Source organism: Prunus avium, chromosome 1 (assembly GCF_965620075.1).
Source record: "Prunus avium chromosome 1, drPruAviu1.hap1.1, whole genome shotgun sequence".
Classification (NCBI taxonomy): Eukaryota; Viridiplantae; Streptophyta; class Magnoliopsida; order Rosales; family Rosaceae; genus Prunus; species Prunus avium.
The window spans coordinates 53,840,405-53,867,922 of NC_142284.1; the positions used below are offsets into that span (position 1 = coordinate 53,840,405).

The 27,518-nt window shown below is 37.2% G+C and overlaps 2 protein-coding genes, 1 long non-coding RNA gene and 2 pseudogenes across 4 annotated transcripts; 1 reads left to right on the forward strand and 4 right to left on the reverse strand.

The window, feature by feature from the left end:
• Positions 1 to 1,694: 1,694 nt before the first annotated feature.
• LOC110758493 (uncharacterized) lies at positions 1,695 to 3,164 on the reverse strand. The gene is made up of 3 exons (XR_002526957.2): positions 2,553 to 3,164; positions 2,361 to 2,432; positions 1,695 to 1,997 (listed from the first exon to the last, which is right to left on the reverse strand). It is a non-coding gene; the product is annotated as an uncharacterized LOC110758493 (long non-coding RNA).
• Positions 3,165 to 4,262: 1,098 nt separating this feature from the next.
• LOC110747455 (BURP domain protein RD22-like) lies at positions 4,263 to 6,092 on the forward strand. Its single transcript, XM_021947627.2, has 3 exons — positions 4,263 to 4,470; positions 4,645 to 4,759; positions 4,946 to 6,092. The coding sequence occupies exons 1-3, from the start codon at positions 4,432 to 4,434 to the stop codon at positions 5,830 to 5,832; spliced, it is 1,041 nt and encodes a 346-aa protein (XP_021803319.2). The 5' UTR covers positions 4,263 to 4,431; the 3' UTR covers positions 5,833 to 6,092.
• Positions 6,093 to 6,758: 666 nt separating this feature from the next.
• On the reverse strand, positions 6,759 to 14,597 carry LOC110746126 (UPF0481 protein At3g47200-like; annotated as a pseudogene). The gene is made up of 4 exons (XR_015834031.1): positions 14,514 to 14,597; positions 11,178 to 12,489; positions 9,908 to 9,914; positions 6,759 to 7,487 (listed from the first exon to the last, which is right to left on the reverse strand). The product of XR_015834031.1 is annotated as a UPF0481 protein At3g47200-like (transcript).
• Positions 14,598 to 16,028: 1,431 nt separating this feature from the next.
• LOC148298030 (UPF0481 protein At3g47200-like) lies at positions 16,029 to 20,841 on the reverse strand (annotated as a pseudogene).
• A 3,077-nt stretch (positions 20,842 to 23,918) lies between these two features.
• LOC110768242 (UPF0481 protein At3g47200-like) lies at positions 23,919 to 27,510 on the reverse strand. Its single transcript, XM_088247422.1, has 2 exons — positions 27,427 to 27,510; positions 23,919 to 25,599 (listed from the first exon to the last, which is right to left on the reverse strand). Exon 2 carries the CDS (start codon positions 25,588 to 25,590, stop codon positions 24,292 to 24,294), a length of 1,299 nt encoding a protein of 432 aa, XP_088103548.1. The 5' UTR covers positions 25,591 to 25,599; positions 27,427 to 27,510; the 3' UTR covers positions 23,919 to 24,291.
• Between the last annotated feature and the right edge of the window lie 8 nt (positions 27,511 to 27,518).

A 27,518-nucleotide genomic window follows, 5' to 3' on the forward strand; every position in this document is an offset into this window, starting at 1 on the left:
TTTAAGCTCTTCATCCATTCATCCAAATTAGGCCTTAACATGCTTGAATTGCATGAATTATGCTCTCTAAAGCCATCATTATTACCTAAAGCTCAATGAACTGAAAGATAAACACAAAAAGGATTAAAAGCACAAGTTTAACTCAAAAACATAACCAAATCATAAGCTAGAAGGGTACAAAATGATATACAATTATGAACCGATCACTCATGTCTTTTGTTGTGATGTGAGAAATGCTCTGAAAATCAGCTTCCCAAAACCTTCGATTGGCTATGGATTTTAAAGAGGGTAAAATTTCCTAAATCAGCTTTCCTTTCCAGATTTTGTGGTTGTGGCAGAAACAGATTTTGTGCTTGAGTTAATGGAGTTTAAAGAAAAATAGTAAAAAGAACAAAAGAAGAAGAAGAAACACGTGTTGTTTTTTAAGGAAGCCACATCAGCTATGGAGGAGGAATGGCTCCTGATATATCAGGAGCCAAGCATTGTCCGACAGAAAATCACAAAAGTATCTTTCCTATTCCAGAGATTGGTCACATTAGTCCAACCAATAGGAAATGAGATATTTACGAAAGGAAGATTTTGATCAATATCAATGTCAAATGAATTCTTATATGCCTAGTCAACTATTAAGGGTATCTTGACTCCTTAGATATTGTGATATGATTGAAACATGATTTCCACGTTAGAAAATTAAGGGGATGTTAAAACATGAAAGTAATAGGAGAATCAAATTGATTTGGACCAAAATTGCCTAAAAAGAAAACACTCCTAAATAAACTTCAATTCACTTTTAAAAATAGTAAATCAATAAAACATGATTGAATCATCCTTTAAAACAATTCCCTAATATACATGCATGATAATGACATCACTTATCCCTGAATCAAATGCCTTTCACGGGTCAAGCCACAAGCCTCTGTTTTGGGGATTGCTGAGCTACATCAATCCTGCCAATGTCAATTCTGCCCCTAGGCTCTCTCAAAGCACGTTTACAACCTATGCTAACATATACTAGAATTTATGCTAGTATTTAGAAAATGCCAACACTAATTTTGTACTAACAGACACATGTATAAATTGATAGAGATGGTTAATTAGCTGGATTTATAAGATCTTTTGTTTTCTGGGAAAATCAAGTAAAATTAATAAAGCATAAATTGGAAAGGGAAAATATCTAGAGGATGCATTGTAGGATTGCTCATGCCAATAATTGTACCCTCTAATTATATAGGGACATATTTTGTTTGTTTTCATGACATATCGTCCTAAAATTATTGTGTAAATCTTCAATCCTGAATGATGCACCTAAAACTCAAGTGTCCCAGGCCAATTATTGCTCTCATACCACTTGTTGCAATGCACATGGGTGTCAGGGAAAGATACCCATAGATATTATGATTAACTATGTATTTTACGGACCACCCAGCTGTAGGAGTGGGCACGGTCCGGTTTGGTCCGGTTTGACCCTCAAACCACGGCCGAACCAATTAAATTTTCACGGTCCGGTGTGGTTCGGTTTCACTTAAAATCAAAATGAAAACCAAACCAAACCAAACCATTCATAATCGGTTTGGTGCGGTTTGGTTCGGCCGGTTTAGGCATAAAACAACATGTCTTCCAGTAACATGCAAATGCTGCCAAAGTAACAAAGTTAACATGAAAGTTAACCAAATTTCCAGTAAACTAAAGTAACATGAAAGTTAACCAAATTTCCAGTAAAACAAAGTTCAACATACAATCCCACATTTGCATACAAATAGAAATAAGCTTCAATGGCTGCCAATTGATTAATACAAATCAAACCAAAAATAAGCATCAATGGCTGCCGTATCGTTTTTTCTGTAAGAACTTTATCAGAGCCATGCGAGTGTTATGGCTCATTTTCTTAGACTCTAATGCTGCACCCTCTTCAGATTCCTGTAGATGCACTCTCTTCAGATTGCAGCAACAACCACCACCTTCGAGTCTGACTCAAATTCATCCATTTTTGTGAGCAACTACAAAGACAGGAACAGTTTTTTTTAATGAGAAAAATACCTTAATTGACACTAATAGAAAGTAAAAACGTACATACAAAGTACAAGGTGTTCACTGAAATCCAAATGTAAGATCGAAAAAAAAGAATACCAAAAAGCACAATAATGTGGTTATTACTGCCTTATACTGTTCTGCATAATAGCAAGGATAGAAACAGGTAATATCAAAGCACTTAAAGCTGTAAGCCATATCACTTGTGCCCAATTTCAGAATTGAATTATGAAAAGTATACAATGGAGTAAATACTAAATCACATTAAAACAAAACCAGAAAGAAAAGAACAATCCTTAACAATAAGATATTTTGGGGAGGAGAATTCATACGGTGTATGAGAATCTTGAACAAGGATGCCATCAATCTACCATGACTTTCACGTTGAATTAAGTATAAAATACCTACACCAGATACATCATAAAATTATTGCAACATCAAGATAACCAAAACAAACTCGAACAATTAAAAGTAATATTATTGCACCAAAAATAAATTTGTGCAGCATTACTGCTTTCACAAACCTGTATGAAGCTGCATGAGTATATGTCCAAGGGAACTTGAAAGAGCTGTGAAAGATCCACGTTTAGAAGATTCCTTGAATTCTGCTACCTGTAGAAAAACTGAAGCAACACCCACATATCCCTCTCCCAATCTAATTGAAGACCCATTAATTTATAGAGAGAGAGAGAGAAAAGACGAAATGAAGACCCACACATCATCATCACCATCGCATAACCCACTAGAAAAAAGACGAAATGAAGAACCTCTCCCAATCTAATTGAAGACCCATTAATTTACACACACAGAGAGAGAGAGAAAAGACGAAATGAAGACCCACACATCATCATCACCATCGCAGAACCTACTAGAAAAAAGACGAAATGAAGAAGAGCCATATTTATAAAACCATCAAGTATACAGAGAGAGAGAGAGAGAGAGAGGTTACACTGGGGAGACGACGAAGAGGCCAAAGGTGATGACATTGTCTGCCAAAGGTGATGAAGATGGAGATGAATGATGCGATGAGATGAGAGTAGTGAGTGTTGTGTTGTGTGCGGCTAGGGTTAGGAAACGAAGGAAAGGCTGAGAGAAATGTGAGGGAGAGATAGAGAGAAACAGATCCGTGAGTTTTAGTTTTGGCTTTTGGAGTCCAATCATGTGCGGTATGGTGCATGATAACAATTACAAATAACCACTCAAATCTTGCCACATGTAAAATATATTTAACAAATAATAAATTTATTTTTAATCAGTCCGGTTCGGTTTAGGACAGTTTACAAAATGCTCAAACCGCAGCCGAACCAAACCAAACCGGTTCGGATCGGTTTTTGAAACTGTTGACTTTTTCTTTGGTCAAACCCAAACCAAACCAAACCAATATAATCGGTTCGGCCGGTGTAACCGGATCGGCCGGATTGATGCCCACCCCTACCCAGCTGTATTTGATTCACAATTATGTGATACATCACATCATGCCACTTGCCTCGAGTGAATTTAAGTGAGTGAGGCAGTGGGAAGTAATTAAGCTCTGTATTGGTGGGTAGAGTGTTACTTCTGGGTACCACTCATCATTCGTCCGTACAGGGGAACAATTCCCTTTCCTCTATAAAATGATGAAGCCAATTGCTATTGTCACCATAAGCATCGGAGAGTTTTCGGCCGGTATCACACCGATGCCCAAGGGCTTACCGAGCATTCTTTATCTTGTAGATTGATCGCTTTACCGAAATCAGAAGGAGCGGAAAGCCAAGACATCACTAAGTTGGGACCAAAAATGCTGAATCATTTTTTAGCATAAACAATATATAGATTGAAAAAATAAAATAAAAATCAATCTATTATCATATACATATTATAAAATAAATATTATTGCTCCATCCTCCATGCACTTGCATGCCCTCTTACAAAGTGTGAAGTAGATTTTTTGTGCTCCAAGTCATTGACTAGGGCTGAAACATGGTTAGCTGGATTTATAAGATCTTTTGTTTTCTGCGAATTTTCTGAACCACGGAAAATCAAGTAAAATTATTGCTCCTAGTGGGCTCTCCACCCCCTCTCGATTGAAAACCTATTGTGTATTATTATTTTCGATATTGTCTCAAATTTAATTACCCAGGTCTATTATGATTAAAAACCTTCAGTACCCCTATTGATTGAGAATTATGTCTGATACATCACATCACGCCACTTGCCTCAAATGAATTTAAGTGAGTGAGGCAGTGGGAAGTAATTAAGCTCTATATTGGTGGGTGGAGTGTTACTTCTGGGTACCCCTCATCATTCGTCTATAAAATGGTGAAGCCAGTTGCTATTGTTACCATAAGAGCCAGCTCCCACTTTCTTTAATTTCTTGCTTCATATCCACTAGCTACATCTGTTGCCAAGTTAATTTCAGTCCTAATGGGGTTTCATCTCCCACTCATCTTTGCTTTTCTCAGTGTAAGCTCTGCAATTTGATTAACTTTTCCATTATCTCTCATTGTACTCTATATGAAGGAAAGTTTTGTGTTCATCCTATAATTCTCTCCGATTTTATGTAGTACGTAAGTGTCGTCCACTAATTAATTACACTTTGTGATTTGATTTTAATTAGAGTTCGAATTAATGTTGCAGCTAGCAGCGGTGGCACTGGCAAACCATGCTGCTCAACCTGCACCTCAACTTTACTGGAACTCCGTCCTGCCAAACACACAGATGCCAAGAGCTATCAGTGAACTTCTGCATCCTGGTTTGTGTTAAGCACTTCAGAATCTTAGATATCTTTTCTACCTGCCATTTTACTAAAATTTAAGAACATACATAGAGTAATTATAGTATGGTACTAGAGTACGTACGGCACATATTCACAAATGTACTCACTCTTCAATCGGCTGATCACTTATTTTCCATTATGACGTTGATATATAATTTGCAGACTCCACAAATGAAGAAAAGAGCACAAATATCATGAATGCTGTTGGGAATGGAAAGCCAACTGACCACAAGGTCAAGCCTGATGATATATTCGTGCAAGAAAGCAGAATCAACTATGGAGGTCCTTCTCCGTCTGACAAGCCTGATGATATATTCTTGCCAGCAACCAGAATCATCTATGGTCCTCCTCCATCTGACAATCAACTCCATTATAAAAACGTAGCTATTTTCTTCTTGGAGAAGGACATGCGCCCTGGCGCAACAATGAACTTCCAATTCCCTAGAAATTCAAACACGGCTACTTTCCTGCCACGCGAAAGTGCTCAATCGATCCCCTTCTCCTCTAACAAACTATCAGAAATTTTCAACCATTTTTCAGTGAAGCCAACATCTGTGGAAGCCAAAACAATTAAGAAAACAATCGAAGAGTGTGAAGCTCCAGGCATTAAGGGAGAGGAAAAATATTGCGCCACATCTTTAGAATCAATGGTTGATTTTAGCACTTCGAAGCTTAGAACAAGAAACGTTCAAGCAATCCCGACGGAGGTATTGGAAAAAGGAGCCACCATGTCCATGCACAAGTATACAACAATGCCGGGACTGAAGAAGTTGGCAGGTGACAAAGTCGTTGTGTGTCATAAGCAGAACTATCCCTATGCTGTGTTTTTCTGCCATGCAATAAAACAAACAGCAGCTTATGTTCTCTCCCTGAAAGGCGATGATGGGGAGAAGGTTAAAGCAGTAACCATCTGCCATCTAGACACATCAGAATGGAACCCAAAGCATTTGGCCTTCCAAATCCTCAAAGTTAAGCCCGGAACCATTCCCATCTGCCATTTCCTTTCCACTGATAGTATTGCCTGGGTTCCGAACCACAAATCTGCATGATCATCACTTACCACTGTACGTATAATAAGCTTGGTCGGGTTGCACCGCTGTATAATTATCTCCCTACTTATTTCTGCCTCTTTCATCATGTGGTGTAAGATATATGATGAGTTGAAGTTTTTGGGATTAGTGGTCGGGTTGCCTAAAAAACGCAGATTACAGAAACTGCTTGAAATTAACCCGATCATGTTTTCTCTTGTAACTAGATAGACTTCAACTTGTATTCATAATAAAGCATGCTGTTGGGGGTTTCTACTTAATTTCGCTCTCCCCAATGTTTGAGTGTTGAATTGTTTCGTTGGATTAGGCTGCTAATGCATGTAGTTAAGCCTTCATTTATATCAAAGTCCTCAAACTATCAAGAATTAATGTATCCAGAAACATACCAAGACGCAAAACAACATATTTTCCATGCTCTGTCTGTAACACCAAAGCAAACTTCCTTTATCACATCATTTAAAGGATCAAATTCCAGTACTAAGTCTAAATTCTATGTTACATAAATTTGAGAGAACCATAAATATATAACCTAAAGTAGCACCACGTAGTACAGTAGTACCACGTGGCACTGAGAGCTTGGTACTACGAACTAATGATAAATTCTATGTTACATAAATTTGAATTAATGCTTTTTCCTTTGTTTTGTTTTTGGTCCAAAATACTATACTATATTTGGTATTTCCTACTATACTATTTAAGTTTGCAAACTCATATGGCATATGCAAACACAATTAGAAATGCTACAACAGAAGCAAGATCAATCTCACTATATGCCTTCTAAACAAACAAACAAACAAATAAAACAAGCATATTAATTGCTTTAATCACTCTACTAACATCAACACAGCACACTTAGTTTACTAACAGATAATACAGAAAGGAAAAAAAAGGACCAATAGGGGAGAAAATCGTGAACTAAGGAGAGACTAATACTTCTGGTTCTTAGAATGCATAACAGAAATAATAGAGCACACTGCTTGAATGCAAGTCAGTATTAGGAGCAAAACAGCTGCACTGACAGAAATAGTTGCCCAAGGTGTATTGAAATAATGTTGCGTCAAATTTGCCTTCCATTTGTTCCAAGGCTTTCTGCAGTAGCTATTGAGGCGCTCAGAAAGAGTAGCAAAGTAGAAGCTTTCACGATCCACAGAAACTCCTCTTCCAAGGTTGTTAATCAGAGTGCACACCTCATTGTAGTCACCAAGCATATTTTCGACAATCCCATCCCTCAGAAGGAACTCCACATCCTTTTCGGTGTTCACAAAGTCATCCATGAGTGAAACATAATCACTTATGTAAATCTTATCGCAATGGCACTGTTCAAAGGCAAGGAGGTTACGGAGTGTGAGCTCCGTGTAATCGTGTATTATTAATTTTGGAATTTCTAGAATCCCATCGTTGAATCGTATATCGAATAAGTTTCTGCTTGATCCCAACTTAAACTTGACCCCAGCCTGGTGTAGTCATAATACTTTTGCTTGGCCCTTCATTACTTTGATCTGATTCCTCCAATATTGGAAGATGTAAAGTTCTTATAAAATCAAGAAAATGTTCAACTTCAGAATTACACGAGAAGAAGAAATTCTCTACAAACTGTCTTCTGCCCCCTCTAAGAGCAACTCCACCCATTTGCCTCTTGCCATGGCAAGGGAGGGCTAGGGCAGCACTATTCATGTGGATAGTGATTGCCCTTGCAAATAGTATTGTGTGTTTCCACTCGTTGCCATTGCAAAGGGCAATTACTATTCATTTTTTTGTTTTTTACCTCAATAATTAATTTGGATAATATTTTCGGATAAGATTTTCGGGTTCCTACGTGCACTGGCGGACCCAGAAATTTTTTAGCGGAGGTGCAATATTGACTAAGTATGAAAAATGATTTTTCGGAATAATCATTTTCTCAAGATAATTTTTGGCGGCTTTTGTTCCTTACACATCAAATAAGAAAACTTGATTTTATAGGATTTTAGTATGAAATATATATTGAATTAATGAGCCATCATTTTTTGCCTAAATCGTATTTTGCACTAAAACCGATTTTTCATATTTTGATTTGGTGGGAATTTGATTTTCTAGTATTTTTATTTGAATCCAAATAGGGGGTACTTCCTTCTTTACATTGTAAACTTAAGTAAATGGAGTAATATAAAAATAAATAAAAGTAAAAGGACAAAGACATTTACTTAAATGTTGAAAATGAAAATAAGGTCTTGAAAGACATTTACTCAGAATATTTTGGTATTTTTATAAAAAAAAATTGATTTTTTTTCATAATTTTATTGCCAAAAAAATGCCAGCTGTTGGATTGGAGGAGGAGAAGCAGATCGAAGCGCCCAGGCCTTGACACCTGTCTCCAACGGTAAAAAAATTTAAAACCGCGCGCTGACGTCGCGCCTAACGTCATGAGCCCTCGGGCCAGCCCGTCTTCTTGGGTCCCACTCCCAGCCCGGGCTTGGGCTCCTTGCTGGAACTGGATTCCCCCCCCCCCCCAAACAGAGGCCTGGGCTGCTTGCTGGAGTTGCTCTAAACAGGGGCGGCCCTGGGGTGGTGCAAGTGGCGCCACCACACAGGGCCCCCGATTCTTAAGGGCCCCCAAAAAAAATTTATTTATATTATACATATTTTTAAATATTATAGGAATTGTATATATAGTATAGAGTGCTGAACATTTGCATAAGAGCGTGTTTGGTGGGGTTGGCTGTAGCGCATATCCATTTAACAAAAGTGCCAGTGTTCGAATCTTGCTGAAGTTGATCTATTTGCCTGTTTTTATATTATCATACTTGCGATCAACTATGTCGCAAGAAAGATTAAACATTTAACTTATAGGGGCACAAAGAGCTTATTTTTGTACCAAACATTTAACTTTATCAAATGGAAACATTTATATTTTTATGAATTTGATTTCTGATTGTCATTACATATTTATTGATGGTGACTTTTAGTTATAAAAAATTGTTTATGACATTAAGTTATTGCAAATTTTTATTTATAGTATTTTCGTATTAGATTATGTGATGCCCCAATTTAAGTTTCGCACAGGGCCCTCAAAATCTCAGGGACAGCCCTACCTCTAATTCCAGTGTCATTGTCAAGAACTCGTAAGAGAGATTAATCATTGAAAGCTTCTTAGTCACGACCCGACTCCCCTAGCACGATATTGTCCGCTTTGGGCCCCCCCTCTCTGGCCCTCACGGTTTTGTTTCTGGGAGCTCACGAGCAACTTCCCAGTGGGTCACCCATCCTGGGTTTGCTCTAGGCCCCAACTCGCTTAACTTCGGAGTTTCTACGACTCCGAAGCCAATGAGCTCCCAAAAGGCCTCGTGCTAGGAAGAGAAGTGCCCACACATTTAAGCACTTCACCTTTCCCTCCCCGAGCGATGTGGGATTGCTCACCATTCTTATTTCCCCAAGACACGGGTCTTACAATCCACCCCCCTTGGGGCCCAGCGTCCTCGCTGGTACATTTCCGGTCGAGGTCCGGCTCTGATACCATTCTATCACGACCCGATTCCCCTAGCACGATATTGTCCGCTTTGGGCCCCCCCTCTCTGGCCTTCACGGTTTTGTTTCTGGGAGTTCACGAGCAACTTCCCAGTGGGTCACCCATCCTGGGATTGCTCTAGGCCCCAACTCGCTTAACTTCGGAGTTCCTACAACTCCGAAGCCAGTGAGCTCCCAAAAGGCCTCGTGTTAGGAAGAGAAGTGCCCACACATTTAAGCACTTCACCTTTCCCTCCCCGAGCGATGTGGGATTGCTCACCGTTCTTGTTTCCCCAAGACACGGGTCTTACAATAAAATTGTCACATCCCGGATCGTCTCTGCCGTAGCACGATATTGTCCGCTTTGGGCCCCCCCCTCTCTGGCCCTCACGGTTTTGTTTTTGGGAGCTCACGACTAACTTCCCAGTGGGTCACCCATCCTGGGATTGCTCTGGCCCCTAACTCGCTTAACTTCGGAGTCCCTACTACTCCGAAGCCAGTGAGCTCCCAAAAGGCCTCGTGCTAAATGGATGCGGGCATGTACATATAAGGCACAGCAACCCCCTCTCCGTTGATCGATGTGGGATCTTACATTCTTGCTGTTAGAAGAGACAAATTATGTCAGGGTCAAAAATATCATCAAGAATGAAAAATGGCGGTTGATTTTCAAGCAATTGCATGTCAGGCGCTATATATAGTGGATCAGCCATGTTTTGTTTAATACGCGGTCATTTTCGTCATTTGCCCATTCAAAATATTGAAATTACGAACTACGTACCATGAAAGATGAGAAACTAAAAGCTTCAAGAAAATAGAAATGTGCTACAAACATAGCAATGAAGATGGAAGCATTATCTCAGACGAATGATTCTGAAGTGGAAAAAACAAAAACAAAAAAGGAAGTGAGTTAAAGTTGCACCTGCTATGTTCAAACGACAAAGTTGGTTTCCCTTTGGTCGATTACAAGAGAAGCTCAATGCAGCTTACTTGGTTCCTCTGGTAGATGGAAATATAATTTTTCTCCTAATAAGGGTTTAGTGTAATCAATGATGGGCTATATAGAACAACTTTTTTGTTTTATATGTTTATGTGAGATGCGTTTAGCCAGATTGAATTAATGTCTTCTAGCTATGTTACTTATCTTTTTGCCGGGCCATGAGTTGAATGTAGAGGCAGAGCATGGACTTGGGGTCAAGTTTGACTTGTATTAAAATAATTAGGTATTGAATGGCTCGTGCATTCAATTATTTTAATTATTTATTGTCCGAGCCATTCAATTCCTAATTATTTAGATTTTGGATCCAGTTCCTCATCTCAAAGAAAGAAAACCCTAAGTTTGCAAGCAAGTTTTCTACGTATGTATATGTGAAAAACTGATATTTACGAAAAATAATAAATCCATATTTTTATGTAAGCCAAGTTTCTAAATCCATGTACTGATATTTATTAGGGAAATATTGGAGAAACTGATTATTTTGAAAAATTAAATGTGAAAAACTGAACAAAAATTTGACGGGTTACATATTTCAACTCTTTCAGCAGCTTTAGGTTGTGAAGACCTAAGCAACAAGCCTAGTGCACTGTCGATCACTTCAGTGTCTACCGATTTTCCTTTCCATATTGTTAGATTATTCCCTGCTGTAACAGCTTTACACACTTGCATTTAGAAAACAATAATAATAATAATAGTACAGCTCTTATTAGCAACAGTTTTACACACTTGCATGAATCTCACTACTTTAAAACAAGCACATAGCACACCTTTATTGAAAACAAAGCTAGCCCTGATCCACTCCTTTACATACTTAAAACAAAACAAAACGAAAAAAAGATAGAGAGGAAATGGCTACGGAGAGACTTACCGCTGATAAACAGAGATAATAGTGAACACTGTTTGTATGACAGTGAGTATGAGAAGAGTAACCGCTGCAAAGAGAGAAAAAGCTGCCCAGGGTGTGTAGAAATACTTTTGGCTCAAATATGCCATCCATCTGTTCCTGCACTTCTTGCAGTACTTGTTTAGATCGTCAGCAAGACCACCAAAATGGAAGTTTCCCTGGTCCAGAGCAACCCCTTTGCAAAGTTGGTTAATCATAGTAGAAACCTTATTGTTGTCACCTAGTGTGTTTACAACAATTTCACTCTCAACAAGCAAGTCTACATCCCTTTTGGTGTCTACAAATTTATCCAGGAGGAAAACATAATCGCTTAAGTAATTGCCCGTGCAATGGCATTGTTCAAAGGCAATGAGATTTCTGAGTATAACCTCTGTGTCATCATGTATTTTTAGTTTTGGAATTTTCAGAGTTCCATTATGGAACCGTATCGCGAATAAGTGGTTGCTTGATTCCACACGAAACTTAACTCCGGCCTGGTGTAGTTTTGTCACGCTGGGTATACTTTGGAGTCTTCCAGCTCTTGAGGTATCCAAATTTTCCAGATGTAAAGTTCTAATAAAATCAACAAAATGTAAAGGTCTTTCAGAACTAGAAGAAAAATTCGACGCGCCTTCCGACATCTGTAAACCCACTACCTTTTCGAAGAAATGGTAAGAGAGCTTAATTATTGAAGGCCTCGCAGCACTCTCAACTCTGACTTTGCTTGGGTCGAAAAGAACCTCAAGAATGAAAAATGGCAGCTGATTTTCGAGCAAAAGCATGTCGGGCACTATATTTGTTAACATCCATGGTTTTTTAAATATCCAGTCATCATCATCTCGCAATTCTACGAAATAGTACCTCAACAATAGCTCAATGACAAAGGCGGCATCAACTAGAATGATACTTACAAACTTGTCGCTATTCTTGACGTGCTGAGCGTTTCCATAACAACCACGGAGTTTATCTTCTTGGGCCTTTATTTTCTCTACATAATACTCCAAGCTAACCTTATTATTCCGATGAAGAAAATATTGTAGGTACCTCTGTTTGTATTCTTCCATGGCTTCTAATTCTTTGTTGTCATGGTGAATTGGGCCTATTGAGACTACTTCCGGGGTGTAAGAGTTATTTTTGCCCCGTAGTCGCAAAGGAACCCTGTAGATACAGCACTCATCAGAGGACCGGCGAGACAAACTATCCAACCGCCGCTTCAAATCTGCTACTGGGGTGTTGGGGTTTTCTACGTCATGTGGAGCTTCATTGCTGCGTCCTTCCCCTTCCATTATGTGTTGTTCTGATTGTAAGTGATGAGGGTATTATTGGCACCATAATAAACAAATGTTTCAATCATTACAGACATTTCAAGATGGTTCCTTCAAAAATTTAGAAAACATGCATCACAAATGCGAAATCGTACAATAGATAGGTTGAGAAGATCCACACATTGCAAATAGCAATTACACATTCCTATCCTCCTATAAATAGGTCAATCTCTCTCTCTCTCTCGAAATCGACAAGATTTTCATGTCAATAAGATCTCATTGCAAGTGACTTGTAGATGAAGTGGTAAAGAACAAAAAGTCATATTCTTCCAATCAAAACGTATCAAGTCAAACAAAATTTCAAAGTTAGTTTGCGTTATGATAGTTGTTTTTTGAAGGGGTCCTTAGATCCAATCTCAAAAAGTTTGGCTTTTATTAGGTTTAACTCTGGTTTTTGCAATTTTTTATCTCTACCACTAACTTTTATCTCTCATTTTTATTACCCATTTTACCCTTTAAAATAAATAGGGCAATAAACTAAAAATTCTGATTTAATGCATGTTTTACTACTAATTCAAAATTGAATTAAGTTTTTTTTTTGGGTCAAAAAAATTGAATTAAGTTTGAACAACCATAAATGTATTCACAACTAAGTAATATTTATGAAAATAATAAAATTCAGATTAAGGCATACACAAATAATATAGAATACCTATATTTTTAAGAATAAAATACCTATATTTTTAGGAATAAAATAGCTATATGTTTAAAAAACAAAATAATAAACCTAGAACACATAAGTATAAAACATTCTAATAAGCTCATTACATATGATCTGCCTATATATAGGATGAAACAAATTACAGAAACAACATATATACCTATATGTTTATTTTAATAAGAATAAAAAAATACTTATATGTTTGAGAAACAAAATAATAAAACTACAACATAGGTTAAACTCAATACATATGGTCTACCTACTATATAGGATGAAAAAATTACATGAACAATATACTTACACCATGGGAACACTCGTGTATATTTGAACCTTAAATAGGTATCCAAACCTACCATGGGAACATTCATATACGCACAACATACTTATACCATACCTATGGGAACACTCGCGTATATTTGAACACAAGAAGACATGTGCACGGTTCATATGAACTGAGTCATCAACTCACTATGGTAAGTTTGCTGACATGTAAAAATAGTCAATGGACTACATCGAAAAATAATTGGCTTACATCAAAAATTAAAATCACGTGGGTTATTCCTAAGAAACCTTAATAATTTTGAGTTTATATATTTTTTTCTTTTTTTAAAAAAGAAAAGGAAGTCTGACCATGTATGTATATGATGATGATATGCATGTTATTTTTAGACCTAAGGTAAAACAGACAAACATTTTACTCCATTTTTCATGAGGTTTATCTCAAGAATTAAACTGTTATATCCTCCATTTTAGATCTCATGCTTCCATTTAAAGAAAGGAATATCAACAACAAAAAAAGAATAAAGTTACAACATTGATCAATTCAAATGTCCAACTATCGGATCATGAGCCTCTGTATTTAGAGACTATCCATTTACTCGTATTTCGCTAAATCTAGACCATTATAATAATCGAACCCCTTAGAATGTGACACATCATCAAGTTTTTTTTTTCCTTCACTAAACAAAAGAGTTAAGTTTTATTTGTGGGTAACTAAACTCTTGTTTAGAGCATGTTTCTTTTTTTTTTTCTTCTTTGTTCTGTGTAAAGTATAATGGGTTAGATTATTATTTGTGGGTAACTAAAATCTTGTTTAACAACAATAGTTAACATTTGTTTAGAGAAGGAAAAAAACTTGATGATGTGTCATGTTCTAAAGGGTTAGATTATTATAATGGCCTAGATTTAGCGAAATGCAAATAAATGCGTAGTGTCTCAATGCAGAGGCTCGGGATCCCCAACTACCATTGAAACATAAGAAACTAAAATCTTGAAGAAAATGCTATCAATTGAAAAGACAAAAATTAAAAAACAAAAAAAGGAAGGAATTCGCACCTGCTATGCAAAAAAGAGCGAGTCGGTTCAATGATTTTTTCTTCTTCTTGTTTTTGTGGTGGAAATGAAAAGCTGAATGATGGCTATATATAGGAAGAAGCTAAATGATTGAATTAATATCTTCTATCTACCCTCTTCCTCGCTGTATACACAAATGGTGCACACCAGCACATGGACTGGGGTTGACATGAATAAGACAAACAGCGACACAGACCTAAAGTTGAGAGAGACGGGATTTTCTGATTATAATGATTCAATGTATTTACTTGGGTGAGAACCCATGTATATATACAATCCTAAAGTTGACTAATTACATAGCTGAAACATAGCTCTAAATTACCGCATATAAAATAGGAGACTTAGTTGACTAATCATCCAAATTACAGGGGATGAAATAGGCAAAAGCATAATAGACGTGATTGACTTTAACAACATGAATAAGACAAACAGCGACACATACTTGTTTTTTTTCTTTTTCTTTTTGGTTCTTTAGATCCAGTTGCACATTCCAAAGAAAGAAAACCTCAGGCATGCAATGCAAGCTCTTTTCCCATGGTTTCCTCTGTTTTACTCCTATTTTTCTTACATGGAAATGATTAAAGTGTGATTCATTGAATATTTGCGGGGTTTTGTTCAGACCTAATAAAGTTCTAAGTGAACACATCAAATTTCTTTTACTCAACCATCTCGACCTTATGCTAAAAATTCACCGACCCTGCTAAAAATTTATTTTGTTCAGACCTAACGTACGATGGTCCATTTATTTTGTTCTAATAATTCACTCCAGTTGCAGGCCCCAATAATTTAGCTACCCTGGTATATGACCTATGCAATGGTGATGGTGTTACATGACGTCAGAATGTCGTAGGGAAAAAAAAATAATAGTCAAGGTTTCTTATTAATGTTAATAAAGACATAGCAAAAAACTTGTAGCTCTATATTAATGTTAAGAGAAGTTACCCATGCACTTGAGATTATGTGTTTGAATTCCCTTTTTCCTAATATTGCTTGTATAAAAATAAAAACTTCTAAAAAGACATTAATATTGTATTCTATATTCTATCAAGTGTTGGACATTTAATTCCTGTGCATTTAATTTTCCACTTGCATTTTTGCCTTAATACATTTAGGCTTATTTTTATACTAATTTTTCTAACATAACTTTTGCACATTCTTTTTAGTCTCTAATAAATCATCTTAACCACTTGAGTTATAAACCATTTTCTTTTAGTACGGGAAATCAACATTTTGACAAAGAGTTGAAAAGCACTCCCCAATTTTAATCTCAACCACTTGAAAAAAAAAACATAAATTTAATGAAAAACTAAAAGCTTCAAGAAAATGGAAATGTGCTACAAATGATTATGAAGTGGAAAAAACAAGAACAAAAAAGGAAGTGAGTTAAATTTGCACCTGCTATGTTCAAACGACAAAGTTGGTTCCTCTGGTAGATGGAAATATATTTTTTTATTGATTGAGTCACAATACAATATAATACTTGGTACATATCACCCTACAAGCACACAGAAAAGTTTAACTAACAGACAAGGAGTCATACTGCTCAACATACAATACAAACTCTCTCTTGTTTTTTGTTTCTTCACTACGTTGGTGATGGAAAAAGGACAGGGAGAATACAGAAAGAGATCCACTTGCTGTTGCTGATGCTTAAGATATAATGGTGCACACTGTTTGGATGAAAGTGAGTATGAGGAGAAAAACAGCTCCAACGAAAGAGATAATTGCCCAAGGTGTGTTGAGATAATTCTGTCTCAAATTTGCCTTCCATTTGTTCCAGTGAGTTCCGCAGTGGGAGTTCAGGTCTTCAGCAACAGTAGCAAAATAAAAGTCATTGTCATTTATCCAAACCCCTTTTCCAAGCTTATTAATCAAAGTAGACACCTCACTGTTGTCACCTAGCCAATTTTCAACAATGCCATACTTAACAAGCAACTCCACATCCTTTGGGGTGTTCACAAAACGATCCATGAGATTAACATAATCACTTACGAACTTCTCTGTTGGAAAATGGCTCACATTTAAGGTTGCAAGTGAAGGAGGCAGAGACCGGTCGCAAGGTTTGGGCGACCGGTCGTTTTGAAGCAGATTCGAAATCTGGAAAATTCACATGCAGCGACCGGTCGCAAGGTATCTGCGACCGGTCGTTTGGTATCCAAATGGTCGCGACGACCGGTCGCAAGGTATCCGCGACCGGTCGCCCTTGTGCTGTGCTGATGTTTTCTTACGTGTTTTCAACTACTTTCTCGGTGGCTATCGCTTTCCACAAGATTTCAGAGGCTTAATGGGTCACTTCTGAGGTAAAGGAAGGTGGACTACCTACTGGATAGTTGGGAGAGCACTCATTGCCAATTGGTTGTCTTGCTTTGAAGAATCCATTCTCCATTTTCTGGTTTAGTGGAAGGTGGCTGAAGTGGGATTATATTACTTACTTGTTCTAACCTCTAGTCTAAGTGGGAGACTAAAGGAAGGAACGTGGAAGACAAGATGGTGCCTTATCTTGTGTCCATTGGTCTGTGTAAATAATGGGATGTAAAGCAAGACATTATAAGTTGTGAAAGCAAGTTCAAGTTAGGTGTGGTTAATCTCAAGGTGGTCAAGTAGCTGGGAGCTATTGTGTTCAAAGGAGGTTAACTTACCAAGGGAGAACGTGAGAGAGAGCAATCAATTCAAGTTAGGAGCTGAGTTGGGGTCTTGAGAGTCTAGACACCAAGGAGGGAAACACCAAGGGTTGTGAGAGTGTTCACAAGTGCATCAAAGTGTTGAGCAAGGGGTGTGAGAGAAAAGAGAGCTTGGGGAGAGAATAGAGTTCCAAGGGGGGTTTTTCTGTGTAAAACCAAAGTTGTAACTTATTCTTTCATGAAGTGAATTTCTCAAGGGGATCACCAAGAGGATGTAGGCAATTGCTGAACCTCTATAAATTCTTGTGTCACTTTGTGCTTGGTTGTTGTCTCAAGTGTGTGTGTGTGTGATTCATCCATCATTGTGTGTGTCACAAAGTCCATCAACAACAAGATCATTAGGGGAGTGAGTGAAAGTGTTTGTCCATTTTCACAACATTTCTCCTCGTAGTGGCATTGTTCAAATGCGATGAGATTTCTAATTAATACCTCTGTATGATCGTTTATTTCCAATCCTGGAATTTCAAGAGTCCCGTCAGCAAATCGAATATCAAATAAGTTATTCGTTGATCCCGCCTTCAACTTGACCCCTGCCCTGTGTAGCTCTGTGATGCTGGGTGTTCTTATACTTTTGACTTCCCTTACATCAGTTTTTAATTTTGGTGGTAGACATGCAGTTCTTATCAAATCAACAAAATGTTTTACTTCACAAAAACGTTTTCCCCCCAAAACGTCGTCTTTTGATCCTTTCCAAAAGAAAGGAGTATTGAACACAGCGTAAGAAAGACTAATTATTGAAGGCTTATGAGCATAATCAAAATATTTCTCTGGGTCAAAAAGATCCTCCAGAACGAAAAGTGGCAACTGATTTTCAAGCATCCGCAAGTCAGCCAATACATCAATGTGCATCCATGGCTTATGAAATATGTAGTAGTCATCCTCATCTCGAAATTTTGGGTTATTGTACCTCAACAAAAACTCAATAATGAAGGCGGCATCCACTAGAGTGATTCTTAGAAATTCTTCACTGCTACACCCAATCGGTTCTGCATAACAACTTCTCAATTTTACTTCTTGGCTCTTTATTTTCCTTTTATAAAACTCCATGTTTAACTGGTTTCTACGTAGAAAATCTCGTAGATACCTGTTTGGGGGTGGTGAGAATTCACCAAACCCGGGTGCCTTTTGGAAATAGAGAATTGGTTGGGCATAAAGAATAGAAGTCGGCCGGGGTGAGAGGCTTGAGATGCGGCCTGGGGTGTGGAAAAAATGCGGCCGATATTCTACTTGGTTGGGAGAGATCGGCCGGGTCTATTGCAAAATGCGGCCGGGTCTATTGTGAATGCGGCCAAAGCTTGGAATTGAAATTGATGTGACCAAAATGTTTTTATAAAGCAAATTGCAAAGGTGCGGTGGGGCACGGCTAGAATTACTATGATATCTCGGCGGAATTTTGTAGAAGTTCGGCGGGATTTTGTAGAATCTCGGCGGGATTTTGTAGAAGTTCGGCGGGATTTTGTAGGATATCTCGGCGGGATTTTGTAGAAGTTGCTGCCGGATTTTTTGATTTGGATCAAACACAGTTTTGGAGAATGGCGGCCGAGGTATTTGGTTCCTTTGCAAACCGGGCTGGAAGGGTTTTGAGTTGGGAATTAATTGACTTATTTTTTATATATATATATATATATATATATATATAAAGTGAATGAACGTGTGGAGGTGGGATAATTCACCCAGGCACCTTGGAAAAATGCAGCCGAGTTCTTGGACAAGGGTGGGCGGAAATTAGTAAGACATCTGTCCATCATGCGGCCGACAAGGTATGGCCATATAAACAAAAAATAGAGAATTCCTTTGCTCTCAACCAAGGCTAGAATTTCCAAATATTTGGAGAGTCCATCATGCGGCCGATATCAAATATTTGGAGTTCACATGCCACTTAATGTTGGTGGGAGTCTTAATCAAGTCCAAAGCTCAGCCTACGAAACTAAGTTCAGATGTTTTCCTACAAGTGGCGGAGTTTAAAGACAGGAAAGCATTAACATTGGGAGGATTTCCAAGACATCGGGTAGTTCGTGCCTAGAGCTCAGGAAAGCATTAACATTGGGAAGATTTCCAAGACATCGGGTAGTTCACGCCTCGAGCTCTGGAAGGCATTAACATCGGCAGGATTTTCAAGACAGAGTTAGTTGTATGGCCAAACCCATGAGCTGAGGAGCTCTATAAATAGGACATCAGATGAAGAAAGAAGGACCGCCAACTGAACACGCAAAATCTATCTCTTTATCCTGTACTTTTCAATTCATAGTCTAGGATTTTATCTTTCAAGCTTTTCAGATTATCCAAGTTCTTCGTTTTCCTAGTGTAAGCTTTACATTCTTGCAATTTAATTTCAATTGTCTTTACATTCGAATTTAATTCAAGTCTTTATCGCTTTAATCTATTTTATCGCATTTACATTCCTGTCATTTTGTTTATCGCACTTACATTTCTGTCATTTCTTCTATTGCATTTACATTCATTACAAATATCACAAAAATCCTAAAAATAATCATACAAAGCTCAATCATCCTTGACCTCAAGGAAGAAAAAGAACCTAGGCCAAGAGGAGGTTCCTTGCTTGGTCGATCAGTCGTTTGATTAAAAGTCAGAAGCGCAAACACACTCACACGATCTTTCCATCCAAGCCATCAAGTGGTTTGGTGGTGGCACGCCTACGCATCTCAAGAGAAGAAGGACCAAAAACTCCTTCCATCGGCCTACCCGGCCGAAAAGAGGGAAACAATACCTCTTTTTGTGATATTCCATAACATTTAAGTGTTCCTTTCCATGGTGTAGTGGGCCTGTAGAGACTACCTGAGGTGTGTAGGCTTCTTCATCGTTTCCAGCATCAAATCGTGTGGGTTTTCTATGTCATTTGGACCTTCATCAATTTCTTCCATTTTCCTCCTGATCATACAGTGATTCAAAAAAATCATGTGTGTCAAGCTCAAATAGAATTGATGCGTCCACTTGTTTAGCTCAGTCTAAGAGGATTCAAACAAGGTGATCTTTACTTCAAATTATTTAGATGATCTTATGCTTCCAATCAAACATTGCGATACAGACCAAAGTTCCATGAGAGAGAAAGAGAGAGAGAAGAAGAAGAAAATTACAATATCTGAACATATATAATTCATAGTTAATTACAGTTTAGTACCTTGTAGTTACACTCTTAAGATATGTTAGTCCCTATCTTTTTAATTTTAACAATCACATATCTCGATCTTTTAAATTTGTTACAATGTGATTCCACCGTTAGGTTTCTGTCAGATTTCTCCGTTAGTTGCCTACGTGACACTATGGGTCCCACATTTTTTTTTAAAATTTTAAATTGATTAAAATATGAAAAACCATAAAACCAAAAAAAATAAAAATAAAATCTCTCTCTCTCTAGCTCCAACACCCCAACCTGCAACCACATCCCACAAACCCAGAAACCCAGACCCGATTTCTTCCCCCCAACCCAAATTTCTTCTCCCTCCCCCAATTTCTCCCCCCCCCCCCCCAGTTTCTTCACAAATTTATTCGGCCCCCCCTCACCAAAACCTCTTCAGAAACTTCATGTTCTTCCTTAATCAAGTTCACAAACTCCCTAAATGCAATTTCCCGAAGATTTTCTGGGTCTTTCGAAACTAACAAAACCCCATTGTTCCAACCCTTTTCCTTATTTCCCTTACCCAACAAAACCCTCGACTCGTTGCCCAATTCACCGTCGTTTAACGCCAAATTGGGCAACAAAACCGAAGAATCTAACTGGGTGTTCACATTTTTTCGATCCTCAGATATAATTTTGAGCAAATAAAGGACTGCCCATTTGTTATTTACACTTCCTGGTCCGGTTTTTTATGGGAATTTTGTATAAAGGTCGGCGAAAGTGAGCGCTTGCGAGGACTTGCCTTAAGTGGCGAGGCGGCGCTTGGTGGATTTGGCTATGGCGGCGGCATCTGGAGAAACAGATGGAGTTAATCGACTCGAGATCAACCGAAACGCGTAGCGAAGTGAGCTTTGGAATTGAGGGGAGTTGGGAGTTGGGAATTGGTAGGTGAGATTCAGAGTTGGGGTTTCATATTAAAATTTAAAGAAGAAAAAAATGTGGAACCCATAATACCACGTAAGCAACTAACGGAGAAACCTAACGGCAGAATCACATTGTAACAAATTTAAAAGATCGGGGTATGTGATTGTTAAAATTAAAAAGATAAAGACTAACATGTCTTAAGGGTGTAACTACAGGATACTAAACTGTAATTAACCCTATAATTAATAACAACCTAATTTGAATTGAAAAAGAAAATAGATGGAAGTGAATAAAGCACACCTCTAAGGTTGTTTTGCCTTTGGTAGCTGATCAGAAAAGCTCAACGCACAGCATAGATAGTTTGACGTAGAAATTTTCTCCTATTAATAGAAGTATGATGAACTATATGTAAGAACGAGTAGATTTAATTTCTTCCATTAAAAACAACAAACTAGCCCAGCTGCCATCACAGTATACATATTGCATTTCAAGTCAGATGAACTAAATACTTCCTAATTGCACCAGTTTAACCTAATACAATTAAGAGATAGATATAGTTATAGTTTCATGAAATTATTTTCAAAACCAAGTGTTAAACTAAATTATTTTAATCAAAATATAAATTACATTTATAATTCAGCCACAAACGTACGAAACTATGCAACATTCTCTAGCAAAGAGCATTAATATAATATCTAAAAAATAAGGTCTTACAGCCACAGAAACAAATGGCCAATACAAATTGGTCGTGTAATGCCAACAAACTTTGGTCAAACCATGTGCAATAAAAACTTACCAGAAAATCAAGACTTATGCTCTTATTTGCTCATTTATGCGCACCGAAGTCAGTCATTGTTGTTAGAATATACACACACAACACTCTTATATATAATGGCGAGAAAGTTAGTAGGCCATATTCTTAAACCAGCTTCAAAGCATGCCGGGGTATAATTGGTTGGTTCGAATAATAAAAGCAGAAAAGCGGTGTTTTTCTTTTTCTTTCAGAACATGCAAAAGAAATGCTAGTCTTGATCGGTTCTTTACCATCAAGCTTGGCCTAATGACTTCATTGATTTCACTCTTATATTAACTGTTTTTTTTTTATAAACATTTTAGGTGTTAATGGAGATGTTCCAAGGGTTGGACTGTGTGCAGACATGGGTTTAACTAAGCTGGCTAGAGTGGATGTGCTCCCCATTCTGCACCCGAGTTCGAATCCCCTTCCCTATAGTTTAGATTAAATTAAGGTAGAATATCGTTTGTATATTAAAAGGGTGGAGTGTGTGAATACATCAAATTTAGCTTTAATATGTATTGGATTCGAAGGAAAAAAAGTTGGATCCTTTTCGTGTTAATTAATTAAAGTAGTATCACTCGGAAAGGCTACAGTGCATTTCGTTGGAATAAATTAACTATGAATTAATGGATTTGTTCCTGTTGTATTAAAGAAGTAGTGGGAGGCAGACCAACCAAAACAAAAGTTGTGGAGGCTTATAAGCTCAAGAAAGGGACGATATAGACAGAGTAGAGGGACGTATGTGGGGGACTGAGGCCAATGCTAGCTCTTTTCCCTTGTCTGTCCCCTGTTTTTCCCCTGTTTTCCTCAACCCTAAATTTATCTTTAAAAAAATTTCCAATATCATGTACTGAAATTTATGAGAGTAATATCTGAGAAACAGTTTAGTATTATACACAATTATAACAATATTTTCAGCCAAATAAAAGTCTTGTCGAATATGTTTGTGCTTGACCCCTTCTTAAACTTGACCCCTGCTCGGTATAACTAATGGATCATGATTGATTAATTCCATTTTCCTCTAATAATGATATGATAATCCTGGCACCACAATCAACAAATATTGCATTAACTACGTACATTCCAAGATGCTCCGACCAAACATCAAACATTTAGGTTTGATATTGTAATCGATCTTCTTGTTTCTTTTTTCTAATTAAATTTCTAACATCCTAACAACTTATATATAACATTTCATCAAAGTGACAAATTAACAATTCTGTTATTGATGCGTAGGTAGTAAAGTTGATATAGATCCAAATTCCCAATGAGGAGTTGGGTTTAATCCTCGGATTTTGTGACTTTGATCTAAGTCCTTTTGATTTTTGTGACATATAAGATTACATTCTTTTTTTCGATTGTCTAACACTATTATAATGTTTTTTGTTTTTTTAATTTATTTTGTGTTTCCGATTATGTCCATAGTATATAATTCATGTAAGAACTTCGGACAATAAGTATCAAATTTAATGACGATTTTAATTTGTGTTGTTTCTTTATTTGTACGTCATTTGACTTTTTGAAATCTTAACCCCAAACAACAATACGCCATTTGGTTAATAGTTGCCGAAGTCTGTCCATGTGAAGTGAAATTAACAAAACAAATAACAATTGAAAATTGTGACTCTTTTCACTGTTCATGTTATGCTTACCCTGGCTTTACCTTTCTAAGGCTTGGCATGTTGTATAGTGGGTTTGTAGCTCAATCCTTTTATACCTTTGGGATAAAGGGTATAAAAAGGAGAAGTATGTTTAGGAGTGCTTCTAGAATAGCTAAAATCGTTTTTTTGACAACTAAAAGTGCTTCTAACAGCGTTTTGCGGAAAAATTTAGAAGCGCTTATGAATCATAGAAGTGAGAAGCACTTGTTATGTGCTTTTGTCAAATATGCGGTCATTTTCATCCTTAAACAAAAAAGCCTTTCGCTAATTATGAAAGTTTTTATTGAAACTGACATTTACGAAATAATGGGCTAAATTTTAATGTTATATCTTTTCTTCGGCAATATTAATATCCATTTGTTGTCATAATAAATAACTAGTTAGTATGAAAGTTATTTCTTTGCTTCATCACTTCACAATACTATCATTTTATTGATCGAATCACAATACAATACTTGGTACATATCACCTTACAAGGACACAGAAAAGTTTAACTAACACACAATACAAACTGCTCAACATACAATACAAACTTTCTCTTGTTTTTTGTTTCTTCACTACGTTGGTGATGGAAAAAGGACAGGGAGAATACAGAAAGAGATCCACTTGCTGTTGCTGATGCTTAAGATATAATGGTGCACACTGTTTGGATGAAAGTGAGTATGAGGAGAAGAAAAGCTGCAACGAAAGAGATAATTGTCCAAGGTGTGTTGAGATAATTCTGTCTCAAATTTGCCATCCATTTGTTCCAGCGAGTTCTGCAGTGGATGTCCAGGTCATCAGCAACAGCAGCAAAATAAAAGTCTTTGTCATTTATCCCAACCCCTTTTCCAAGCTTATTAATCAAAGTAGACACCTCACTGTTGTCACCTAGCCAATTTTCAACAATGCCATGCTTAACAAGCAACTCCACATCCTTTGGGGTGTTCACAAAATAATCCATGAGAAAAACAAAATCACTTATGTACCTCTCCTTCAGGTAGTGGCATTGTTCAAATGCGACGAGATTTCTAATTAATACCTCTGTATGATCGTTTATTTGCAATCTTGGAATTTCAAGTCTCCCGTCAGCAAGTTGAATATCAAATAAGTTATTCGTTGATCCCGCCTTCAACTTGACCCCTGCCCTGTGTAGCTCTGTGATGCTGGGTGTGCTTATACTTTTGACCCCTGCCCTGTGTAGCTCTGTGATGCTGGGTGTGCTTATACTTTTGAACCCTGCCATGTATAGCTCTGTGACGCCTTCATCAGGATTTAATTTCGATGGTACACATAAAGTTCTTATCAAATCAACAAAATGTTTTACTTCAGAAAAAAAATCTCCCTCAAAAAGGACGTATTTTCTTTCTTTCCAAAAGAAAGTAGTATTGAACACAGCGTGAGAAAGACGAATTATTGAGGGCTTATTAGTAGAATCAAAACATTTATCTGCGACAAAAAGGTCCTCCAGAATGAAGAGTGGCAACTGATTTTCAAGCACCTGCAAGTCAACCAATACATCACCGTACATCCATGGCCTAGAAAATATGTGGTCACCCTCATCTCGAAATTCTGGGTAATTGCCCCTCAACAAAAACTCAATAATGAAGGCGGCATCCACTAGAATGATTCTTAGAAATTCTTCACTGCTATACCCAATCGGTTCTGCATAACAACTTCTCAGATTTACTTCTTGGTCCTGTAGTTTCTTCTTAAAAACCCCCAATGTTTTCGTGGTTCTACTTAGAAAACCTTTTAGATACCTCTCTTTGTGATATTCCATACCATTTAAGTGTTCCTTTCCATGGTGAAGTGGGCCTATAGAGACTACCTGAGGTGTGTAGGCTTCATCATCGTTTCCCTGCCGTAGTCGCTTAGGAACTCTGTAGATACACCGCAAAGGGGAAAAGGAGAAGCTATGAACGTTGGAATCGTATGGCATACTTTCCTCCTGAACATCATGCACAGTGATTCAAATATTTCATTATGAACGTTGGAATTAGAAGCTTCAAAGCAAACTTTTGAAAAGAAAAAAAAAACAAATGACAAATCAAAGTAGATGGTTAGAAAATCTAGTCACTTAAAGCGACTCTCTATGGACACTCTCCCTTTGTAGCCCACCACGTGTACTTAAGTATTTTGGAGAAACATTAAAATAAAACAATAACGCTACAGGTACCAACTTGTTTACCAACTTAATTTAGTGATACCAACTTACGTGGCAGATGACATAGCATTACCACGTCATCTTTTCTTAATTATTTAATAAATAAAAAAACATTTGTAAAATTTTAAAAAAATAAATCTGATGTTCCCTCCCTTCATCCTGAGATCTGCCATGGCCTCTGTTCTTCAACAAATATGTCATGGTTTCTGTCTAATCAAAGGAAAAAATAAACACCAACAGGAGTTGGTCCAAGTGGAAGGGGCTTGGATCCTTTAAACAAGAGGTCCTGGGTTCGATCCCAGGCTCTTGCGAATAGAGCAGACTTTGTTGGGAGAGGTCCCCACTTTGCGCCCGACAGTACCTCGAGGGTTAGTCCCCGCAATCGCGCGGGGGATACCTTGGTTTTCACCAAAAAAAAAGGAAAAAATAAACATATCCAAAAAAATTCACACTTAACATATATACTTATCGTTTGTTTGCATTTATATAACCAGTTTAGATTTTATCAATGTTGTAAACAAAAAAAGTTGAGATATTTATAGGCCCTCCTTAAAACAACTAGTACCAGTAAGCTATTGAAAGGACTCAAAAGAGTTGTATTTCTTGTAGCGAAAGTTTGTTGCATTCGAAGCAGTGGTGAGTATAGAAAACGACACCTAATCTATATGTAAAGGACCAAGTTTCACGCTTAAAAACCCTAGAAATATTACGGCAACAGTAGAGGAGAAGAAACTAAAGATCAAAAAACTATAGCCAATGGCATTTTAAGACTGGGGAAAATGACATTCACTGAGAAAGAAAACAAATCCAAAAATTTTCACACTTCATATATGTGGGTTTGGATCTCAATGGTCATGGCATATTTGGGGGAATGGAGGCCATGACAGATCTGGGGATTGGCAAGGGTTTATTTAGTTTATTTTACTTTTTTCTATAAATGGTTTAAGTTTTTACTTTTAATTGTATACTAAATAATTAGGTCAAAATATGAGTAATAAAAAGGGAGTTTCACTAAAATACCCAAAATACGGGCTGAAATTATAAAAATACCCAACACCCAAAACACTTTATAAACATACCCAAAACTCATCATTACACACACTCAAAACCCATTTATAAACATACCCAAAATCCATCATTACACACATACCCAAAACCCATTTTGGGTATGTTTCTATGTTTAAATAGTGCTTGGGTATTTTTATAAATACATGTCTAGAATTGGGTATTTTTATAAATATCTATAATAAAAAAGAGATGATTTGATAGTTGACACGAGTTGCCATGTCATTTGCCACGTAAGTTGGTATCACTAAAGTTGATAAATAAGGTGGTGCTCGTAGCATTATTGTTTTTATAAAAAAAACTATAGATACCAGTTTTCCTATTTTAACCCTATACTTAACCCAACATTAAATGTATCTTCATCTCCTTTACCCATTTATTCCAATAACCTTTTCTTAATTCCAATTTCTAACTTTCTAAAAAGAAGAAAAAAAACTATGTAAACATCATATAAGAAAATGGATATGTGGAGATGGGTATATATATACAACACAGAAGAAAGATTGTGTATTGAAAAACAAAGCAAAAAAGGAAGTGAACTCACACCTTCTATGTATTTAAAAACAACAAGCAAGTTGTGTTTTTCCCTTTTGGTAGCTCAACACACAGATTACTTTCTCCTGAGCTGATAGATGAAG

Excerpts from the sequence above, each read along its gene's own strand:
- LOC110747455 (XM_021947627.2), top strand. The coding sequence starts at position 4,432 with ATGGGGTTTCATCTCCCACTCATCTTTGCTTTTCTCAGT. Across the intron at positions 4,471-4,644 it reads TCATCTTTGCTTTTCTCAGT|CTAGCAGCGGTGGCACTGGC; the intron begins GTAAGCTCTGCA and ends TTAATGTTGCAG. Across the intron at positions 4,760-4,945 it reads CAGTGAACTTCTGCATCCTG|ACTCCACAAATGAAGAAAAG; the intron begins GTTTGTGTTAAG and ends TATAATTTGCAG.
- LOC110768242 (XM_088247422.1), bottom strand. The coding sequence starts at position 25,590 with ATGCCATACGATTCCAACGTTCATAGCTTCTCCTTTTCCCCTTTGCGG.